The sequence below is a fragment of the Triticum aestivum genome, chromosome 2D (genome assembly GCF_018294505.1).
Source record: "Triticum aestivum cultivar Chinese Spring chromosome 2D, IWGSC CS RefSeq v2.1, whole genome shotgun sequence".
NCBI lineage: Eukaryota > Viridiplantae > Streptophyta > Magnoliopsida > Poales > Poaceae > Triticum > Triticum aestivum.
In genome coordinates, this window is record NC_057799.1 from 141,449,677 (window position 1) to 141,459,454 (window position 9,778).

General features: G+C 47.1%; 1 protein-coding gene across 1 annotated transcript; it reads right to left on the minus strand.

Annotated features, from left to right (window-relative positions):
• Positions 1–1,298: 1,298 nt before the first annotated feature.
• LOC123052237 (interferon-related developmental regulator 2) lies at positions 1,299–6,004 on the minus strand. The gene is made up of 13 exons (XM_044475363.1): positions 5,572–6,004; positions 5,292–5,469; positions 4,575–4,655; positions 4,242–4,324; positions 4,033–4,148; positions 3,808–3,918; positions 3,599–3,711; positions 3,210–3,516; positions 3,049–3,132; positions 2,920–2,970; positions 2,766–2,837; positions 1,974–2,042; positions 1,299–1,520 (listed from the first exon to the last, which is right to left on the minus strand). The coding sequence occupies exons 1-13, from the start codon at positions 5,579–5,581 to the stop codon at positions 1,488–1,490; spliced, it is 1,308 nt and encodes a 435-aa protein (XP_044331298.1). The 5' UTR covers positions 5,582–6,004; the 3' UTR covers positions 1,299–1,487.
• Positions 6,005–9,778: the final 3,774 nt, after the last annotated feature.

The following is a 9,778-nucleotide window of genomic DNA, read 5'->3' on the forward strand; positions in this document are numbered from 1 at the left end:
TTTATATACGTGGCCAGGGGGCACCCCAAAGCACATCAGTTGTTTCTAGCTGTGTGCGGTGCCTCCCTCCACAGTTTACCACCTCAGTCAAGTCATATTGTTGTAGTGCTTAGGTGAAGCCCTACACGGATCACATCACCAACACCGTCGCCACGCCGTCGTGCTGACGGAACTCTCCCTCGACCCTCTACTGGATCAAGAGCTCGAGGGACGTCATCGTGCTGAACACGAAGGTGCCGTACGTTCGGTACTTGGATCGGTTGGATCGTGAAGACGTTCGACTACATCAACCGCGTTACTAAACGCTTCCGCTTTCGGTCTACGAGGGTACGTGGACACACTCTCCCGTCTCGTTGATATGCATCTCCTAGATAGATCTTACGTGAAGGAAAAAATTTGAATTACTACGTTCCCCAACAGACGGGAGGAAACGGACCTGGTGGAGTGGGCACCCCGGGCGCCGTCGACGGAAGGCCTGGCCTCGAGATCGCCGGTGGCGGCGGCTGCTGCTGCTGTGGCAACGGCATGATGGATGCGACGGAGGTCGCCGGTGGTGGCGGCTGCCATGGGAGCTGCTGCGGCCTCGTGATGGTGGTGACGAGGGCGCGCGGCTGCAGCCCATAGTGCCCCGCGAGGAAGGTGCGGATGCCCTGGAACGTGATGTAGGGTGGAACCCTATACGGAACACGAAGAACACGAGGGGTAAACGAGGGAAAACACAAGAGGAAACACGAGAGAATCACTCAACCAACAAGAAAAGATCACACATGCGCTAGATCGATGAACGCCTGAGTCAGGTCCCGAAGCTCCACTGTCATCTCCTCCGGGGTGAGCACGATGGAGGCGAGCGCGGGTGGCGTCCAAGCGGCGGAGGAGACCGACCCGATCAGGGACAGCGTGCTGGCCGCGGTGGTCATGATCGAGTCTAAGACACCTGATACCAGATTGGTAGAAGCTAGGTTCCTACTAGGTCTAGCCCGTAGGTTGTAGGGGTGGAAGGGGGCTTGGCGTGAAGGAAGGCAAGGTCGCCAGCGCTGAGACGCCGTCATGAGAGAGAGAGGGCATAGGAGGTGGCGGCTACGGTTAGATCTCTCGGCTCCCTTCAGGAAGCCGAGCAAATATGTTTGCCTCTGCTTAACTTCAAACGAGTCCTTACATGAGTTTATATAATTTCTATATACGATAACTGGGCTAAGCCCCTAATAATGATAAGATAACTAGGCCAAGCCCTTAAGTGCCTGGGCTGTAGTATATGCCAGTCATAACAACTTACTTCACAAGTAAACGCACATGAGACATCACAATAACAAGAGTAGTTATTTCGGCCAAGTATTTCTCAAGTACAGCAAGCCATCATAATCATAATTAGACAACAGTCAAGGAGAGCAAACTCTAGGACATTCTGCCTGTAGTTGTTCACACAGATATAAATAAATTCCAGCTCAAAAGGAGTAAAATGCCGGGCCGATGAGTTGCTTCCTTTCTTGTTACTCGTCAAACATGCCAGCGTTCTTCCTCTCCTGAAATGAATATGAAATATCCAAGATTAGTCAATGCACTGGTCGAAATGATGTGGTGCCGGGTAGCAATGCACCCATAATAACAAGGATAATGACAGCAAACAATTTGTCAAGAAAATGCCCAGAGCTATACATATGATTTTCGAGTTCCAAATATACACATGATTATCAAGTCCCAAACATACATATTTAAGATATTGACAGCCAACGTTTATAAGTTTCACTTAGCGATGTGAAAAGCATCATTTATCTGTCAACTTGAGGATTTGTAGACTGGAGGGGTAAATGATCAAGGAATGGCCCCACTGAGTTATAGTCCTTAAGCACCAGAAGAAACAAAATACTCCCTCCGTCCCATAATATAAGAGCGTTTTTGACACTACACTAGTGTCAGAAACACTCTTATATTATGGGGCAGAGGGGGTATAAAAGTAAAGGAAACAAGTTATTCACCTGTGCTAAACGACGATCCTTGTTCAGCTTCAGAGCTCTTCCTTTCTCTTCTCCAGATCTAAAGATTTTCTGCAAGTGTTTTGGTAATTTCTCAAGTTCAGGAATCTATCAGTTGACAAGAGATACAAAAATAAAGAAACTGTGTCCATTTACAACCAAGCAAAAAGCATTAGACGGTTCTGAAAAGGAGTCTTTAGTTTGACAACACATGCTCGAAAAACGCATTAGGCCCTATATATATGGATAGATGGAGTAAGAAGAGAACACGGAAGAACAGAGATTGCTTTTACTCATTCTGGGGAGTGAGGATCATGAGATGATTGAAACCATAAAAGCATATGTGCATTCCTAAGCAGGTGAAGCTTAACTGTAAGCCTTTCTTCTATCTGAGCACCAGACATAACACCCCTTAGCATTGGTGCTAGGTAATTTCTCCCACTTCCAGCATCAGAGACCACAGGGAAGCAGATGCGCTAAGCAGGCTCTAGTGGTACAGCTTGAATCATAACTATGAGCAAAGCCTCTAACAGTACAGCTTGAATCATAACGATGAGCAATCTCTTTCTTGTCCTCAGCAGAGCAAGTTTGACACAAGATATTCAAGGATAATAGTTCCTCTGTCTCATTCATACTCTTAACTAGGAATCCACAAGCATATATATATACCCCAAGACCAAATCAATTATCTCTATTAAAGCTCTCCAAAGACCATAGACCAAATCAATTATCTCTATTAAAGCTCTCCAAAGCAACCATGATTGCAAATTAAGGCCTTCAATGTCTCAGTTTTACCTTGTCATTCGATGACAGCGTTTCAGCCTTGTCAGCCTTGATGTTGAAGATATCTTGAAGAAGTCCATTGTCCTGTATAGAGAACAAATCTAGCATTTGCGACATGCACAAGTAAATTAGCACAGTGGAAAACAGACCACTCCAAAAAAGTTACCTGCACATGCTTCAGGAAGCCTCTCCCAAGGAAACGCTTGAAGAAGTTCAACTGATGATCAAGGGAAAATTAGCTAAGACATGTGAAAATGCAGCAATCCAGGAACCACTGAAAGAAAGAAGCAGGCACCTGAATCAATTCAGACCATGATGCAACCCTTAAAACATCACGTTTTCCAGCAATCTTCATTGATTCTTCAGGGCACTCGCCATACTGGAAACAGTTTGCTATTAAGAATTTGGAAGAGAGACCAAAACTGAAAATCAAATAAGAATGGAAATGAAACAGACCTTGACAAAATCCAAAATCCGTTGAAACAGATCTCTTTGGTCAGAAAGATTTTTCTTGTCTGCGCCTTTGCCCCCTGCCTCCGCAGAGAGATTTGAGGCAAGACCGGCTATCTTGGCTTTCAATGCTTGCATATCCAGGAAAAGTTTGCCCTTAGAGCTACCAGGTACTCCAGTGTCATCATCAGCATCTTCAGAAGGGGAGATATCAAGTAGATTTAACTCAAAGCACAAAGCTAATGCTTCACCAGCAGCCATCCGAACAGCACGATCCTCTGCTCCTAGAAGAGTAGAGAGAAACGCAATTGGCCTGGCAAATGGTAAAAACATAAAATAAGTAAATAATGCAATGGATGATATAATTTAGAGGGGAAAGAGATAGAGTTACTGACTCCTTCCAGCTATCAGTGTTTATCCGCCATGAACCAATAGTTGTTAGCAGAAAAGTCCATGCAGATAGAGCAGCTGCTAACACAGGTGGCCTTGGTTTCCGGACAGTACCGACCTGCAGGTAAGTCGGGAGTCACAAAAATATCAAATATAGTTCTTTGTAGAACCGGTTCGCAAAATCTGATAATAAATCAACGGCACCTATACATACATTTGAACCTGATTTTGGATGAATCACATCCCACATGGCTTTCAAAGATACCTCTGTTTCAGCCAGATCAGTTGCACCAACAAATGTGACGACCGCCAAGCAGTCAAGAGCCTACAACATGTCAACATAGATCACATCACTATTCCGGAAAAAAAAACATAGGTCACATCACTGAAAATGTAAATGAAATCTGGTTGCTTAGAAAACAGAAAAACTTTTACTTACAGAGATCATCTTTGAAGCATCCGACCAGGTTTGAAGGACCTTAGAAAGCTGTGGATGTGATTCTACCATTGTTTCATGTGAGCTACTGCCAGCACCAAGTGTAATAGACAGTAGCCCTGCAAATCAAGAACACAACAGCCAAAAACGGTGTAAGCAAACTCCAAAGAGGTGGAACTGGGGAAAAGAACATTAATGGATAGGAGACAAACCAATGGCGCGAGATGCCAGGCAAGCCTCCTTGGTAGATCCCTTCTTGATCGAAGTATTGAATAGACTCAGTAGAGTGGCATATCTTCAGAAGAGAAAATAAATATGGTAACAGTATTAAACAGTGGATTCGGACAAAAATACATCTCTAGTTAAGAGTGAGCCATAATGTAAAAGGACAGGGTTAGTGATAAAATTTTGAGCTTGAGATGTGAAGTGTTTTGTGCATATGAAATACGCAAATGTCTAAAATGTCTAGTATGTCTATACTAACAGTTCAAGTAACTACCGACTTCACATGCAGTAATGAAGATTGGTCAGTAGAATGTACTAACTTGTTCTCAACAAGACCACCAAGCATAAAACTTTCAAAAGCATCAACCAATGAAGCCAACGCTGCCTCTCTTGTAGAACCCCTGCTCCAATATAAGTAATGCTATATTTAGTACACTAAATAAAACCAACACGAATACTTCTAAATTTCACATTATGGTGCCGATGCATTGGGTAGAATGTCTGATTAACCAAAACATGAAGTCAAATTTGTAGACTATGACAGGCAAACTTGCTATTTATTACTGTTTAGAAGTCAAATTTCATACATGTGCTACCTATGACAGGTTTCCTGAGTAGAACTTGACATAACTCCATAATATAACAACAATCTACACTATTCAATGACCCAGCAAGTAATAATAACATGAGCTACAGGATAATGCAGTTTTTCAATCATCATAGCCTAAATTCAATCAGAATTTGTATCCAAGCTACTAAGTTCTTGGAAAACCCAACAGATAAAGGAGAGGGTCTAATCCAACATGAAGCCATGTACAGCATTGTATATCAAATGTCATGCTAACACGCTCATCCTAGTCTATCCACAGAATCAACATATGTCAGCCAACTAGGACCAGCTGCCAAACCATCATTCTACTCTATTGTGATGCTATTACACTACACCAGTAACGACACATCTATTTGCATAGCACACGTTGGGCATAGACTGCTGCAGGTGATGGCATAAATAAAGAAATGCTACAGAAGAACCCCACCTCTTCTCGTAGAGAGCGTCGATGTACTTGTCGAGAACAAACTCGTGCGAGTTGACGTTCTCGGTGGCGTACGAGATGGAGAGATCTGAGAGCGCGGTGGACGACGAGCCCACGCTGTCGGCGTCGCTGCTGTCCAGAAGGTCGTCCCCTCCGCCGCCGCGGACCTTGCTCTTCTTGCCTGAGGAAGACAAGCGCCACCCCAAAACCAATCAAAATCAGAACCCCACAGCCGAATCAGCTGGAAAGAGAGCAACAAGCAGCCGGCGAAACAAAGACTTACTCTTCCCCATGGCGAGGCCGCGCGGCAGCAAGAACCGGAATCAAGAAACGGACGGCGTCCTACGAATCGCAGCAAGAAACCACCGGCACCGCGCAAGAACCCGCGCAGCGGCAGTCAGTCAGGAGTCAGGACGCGGCGCACGCGAGGGCCCAATCAGGAGCGGGCGCGGGCGGGGGCAGCGGCGGCGGAATCGAGATGCGCGGCGCGCGGCTGAGGACAGGGGCAGGAGAAGCAGAAGCAGGGGTTGTTCTTGAGGGTCTCGGAGTCGGATTGGCCGTGGAGACGCCGAGCTGCCATGTAGTAGCGAGGAGGACGCGGGGTCGGGGGCGAGGGGGAGGAGCTGGCCGGGCCGTGGTCTCCGATTCTCTCTTGGGCTCGGCGAGGGAGGGAGGGGGAGGCGGCTTCGGGCGTGCGGGGTGGGGAACGGGGCAAATATAAACGAGCGGTGGAGGGGGGAAGAGGGAGAGAGACGGGGTCCGAGTTGGGAACTAGGGCACGGTACGATACGAGTACCATCGATCGATCGATGGCTTCTTTTCCTCGGCTCCGTTTGCTTGCCGTTCTTTGCTTTTTCTCGTTTTGTATTTGTAGCATACGATACAATCGATCGATTTGGAGGTCGATTCAAACTCATACAAATATGCAACGCCTTGCTTTTTTCACAAGGATGTGCATTTCACCCCATGAAACAAAACATGGTATAGCTTGTGGGCAACAGGAAGGCTATAGTGTAAAGCAAAGTTGGGCCACTTTGACCGGAAAAAGCGTTACAAGACTTGACACTAATTCGCATTTCAAGTCACGCTACCGTGTTATACGATTACCTAAATCAAGTGGGAGAGCGTGTTTGAACTGATAAAAATAAATGCCCAAATAGAGCGTTGAATCACGCCCCTTATCTGTGCTTAATGCCTCACCGGCTAGGCATGCTCTTTGGCCGCCAACCTTCCGCCGGATCGGCCGCCGAACTTGCACGTACCTGCATGGCATCTTTTCCTTCTGATGAGAAATTTCAGGGGTGCGATAAAGAAGATGCCGCTGGTCCGGAATTGCTCGCCGGATATCCTCTCCCCGTACGGTTCAGATGACCCAGGCGCTGTGTGGCGAGCGAGCGCGCGGACAACGGGCCTCGGGCGCCCACGTCTACGCCCTCAAAGTCTCAAACCGTGTCGACACCAGACCGCTCGATGCGCGCGGCGCCGTGGCAACCGGCAAGTGGCGCCGAGCCCCCACCGCGGCGCGTCGGTGTATGCCGCTCGCTGCGCCGTGCCGACCTGCCGTTCGCTGGCACCTGGCAGGAAAGGCTGCAGGACCGCTGAAGGTGGGATCCCGCCACGTTAGCAGCCGACGCGCTTGAAAGCAGAGTGCTGGAGGCTTCTTCCAATACATAACACCAACTCGAACGCGCTGACCCAACGGACGGCGTTTTTTTCTTCTTTTTTATCCGTTTGGATTGGCCGTTTGTTTGGCGTCTGCGTTGTTTTAGATTTGAGTCGCAGTGTGTTCAACGCGCCGACTCATATATGCCGGTGTGACCGGCTGGCCGCCTTTTTCAATAAATAGCACAAATTTTGCATTATTTCACACACAAAATTTATATTATTTCACACACAAAATTTATATTATTTCACAAGTAAACATATAGTCCACAACAAAATAAATAAATAGCATTACAAGCCGAATGAAACTAAAATAATCTTACATAGTTTTGCGAGCCGAATAAAAAAGATACATTTATTGGCTGCCAACATGAGCCCATATATACTCAACCAAATCATTTTGCAGTTTGCATGTGAGTTTCTCAATCACGCATGTCATGATGAAATTGGATGAACTGTTCAAACGTTGCCACTCTTCCATGCTCAGGCACAACATTCTCACCCTGAAACTGAAACTCTTGATCGTAGAGACGTTCCGGGCACTTATCTTCTACGATCATATTGTGCATGATCACACAAGCATGTCATCACCTCCCATAATTTCTTCGTGCTCCAAGTCTTAGCAGGATACCGAACGATGCCCCATCGAGATTGCAGAACACCAAAGGCACGTTCGACGTCCTTCCTAGCACTCTCTTGCTCTTGAGCAAATCTTTTCCTTTTCTCTCCGACGGGGTTGGGGATTGTCTTCACAATAGTGGTCCACTGAGAATATATACCATCACCCAGGTAGTATCATTTGTCGTAGTTGTGGCCGTTGATGGTAAAATTAACCGGTGGGCTATTGCCTTCGGCAAGCCTAGCAAATACGGCAAGCGTTGAAGCACGTTGATATCATTGTGTGATCCGGCCATGCCAGAGAAAGAGTGCCAGATCCAGAGATCTTGAGATGCCACGGCCTCAAGTATGACAATGCAAGCCCTGACATGGCCCTTAATTATATTGCCCTTGCCAAGTAGAAGGGCGGTTCTTCCACTCCCAGTGCATGCAGTCTATGCTGCCAAGCATCCCTGGGAACCTCCTGCTAGCATTCATCGCCAACAAGCGGACTGTATCTTGAGGAGTCGGCTCTCTCAAGTACTTAGGGCCAAACACAGTAATAACAGCCCTGCAGAACCTGTACATGGAGTCTAGGCATGTAGACTCGCTCATACGGACGTACTCGTCAATGAGATTACCGGGCACTCCCTATGCAAGCATTCGGATGGCTGCAATGCATTTCTGATAAGAGGAGAAGCCAATTTTTCCAAGGGTATCCTCTTTGCACTAGAAATAGCCATCGTAGCCGACTACCCCCTCTCTAATACGGTTGAAAAGATGCCTACTCATACAGAAATGGTGGCGGAATTTCTGATATCTGAACAACGGGTTCGTTGTGTCAAAGTAGTCCTTCCAAAGAAGGAAATGCTCGCTCTCTCGATTGCGATTCAACGCCGAAAGGTGCCCGGAATGGAGCCATGGAACAACGGCCGTTGGCTATTGAGGTGGTGATGGACCAACACGGTAGCCAAGATCTCCTCCTCGTCATCGGACGAGGAATCGTCGGAGTCGCAAAGAAAATTGTGAAAAATGAACTCGTCGACGGAGTCCATTTTGTACCTTGGCAAACTGTCGAACAACTTGCGGGCGCCGACAAAGGTGTTGGGAAACGTTGCATGGAAAACAAAAAAAAATCTACGCACACGCAAGATCTATCCATGGAGATGCATAGCAACAAGAGTAGAGAGTGTGTGTACGTACCCTCGTAGACCGTAAGCGGAAGCGTTTCACAACGCGGTTGATGTAGTCGAACTTTCTTCGCGATCCAACCGATCGAGTACCAAACGCACGGCACCTCCGCATTTAGCACACGTTCAGCTTGGTGACGTCCGCGCCTTCTTGATCCAGCAAGACGGCGAGGTAGCGGATGAGTTCCGGCAGCACGAGGGCGTGGTGACGGTGATGGTGAAGTGATCTCCGCAGGGCTTCGCCTAAGCACTACGAAAATATGATCGGGGATAAAAATGGTGGAGGGAGGCGCCGAACACGGCTAAGCAATTGTATGGTTGTGCTAGGCGCCCCCCTCCCACATATATATAGGTGGGAGGGTGGAAGGAGCAGCTAGGAGGTGCCCCCAAGTAGCCCGAATACTACTTGGGTTCCTCCCCCAAGTGGTGCCCACCCTTCCTTATTTAGAGTGCGGGAGGAAGGTGTTGGAAATATGCCCTAGAGGCAATAATACAATGGTTATTATTATATTTCCTTGTTCATGATAATTGTCTATTGTTCATGCTAGAATTGTATTAACCGGAAACCGTAATACATGTGTGAATACATAGACCACAACATGTCCCTAGTAAGCCTCTAGTTGACTAGCTCGTTGATCAATAGATGGTTATGGTTCCCTGACCATGGACATTGGATGTTGTTGATAACGAGATCACATCATTAGGAGAATGATGTGATGGACAAGACCCAATCCTAAGCATAGCAGAAGATCGTGTAGTTCGTTTGCTAGAGCTTTTCTAGTGTCAAGTATCATTTCCTTAGACCATGAGATTGTGCAACTCCCGGATGCCGTAGGAGTGTTTTGGGTGTATCAAACATCACAACGTAACTGGGTGGCTATAAAGGTGCACTACAGGTATCTCCGAAAGTGTCTGTTGGGTTGGCACGGATCGAGACTGAGATTTGTCACTCCGTATGACGAAGAGGTATCTCTGGGCCACTCGGTAATGCATCATCATAATGAGCTCTATGTGACTAAGGAGTTAGCCACGGGATCATGC

Excerpts from the sequence above, each read along its gene's own strand:
- LOC123052237 (XM_044475363.1), bottom strand. Across the intron at positions 4,149-4,241 it reads CCTGGCATCTCGCGCCATTG|GGCTACTGTCTATTACACTT; the intron begins GTTTGTCTCCTA and ends CTTGATTTGCAG. Across the intron at positions 3,712-3,807 it reads ATCCAAAATCAGGTTCAAAT|GTCGGTACTGTCCGGAAACC; the intron begins GTATGTATAGGT and ends ACTTACCTGCAG.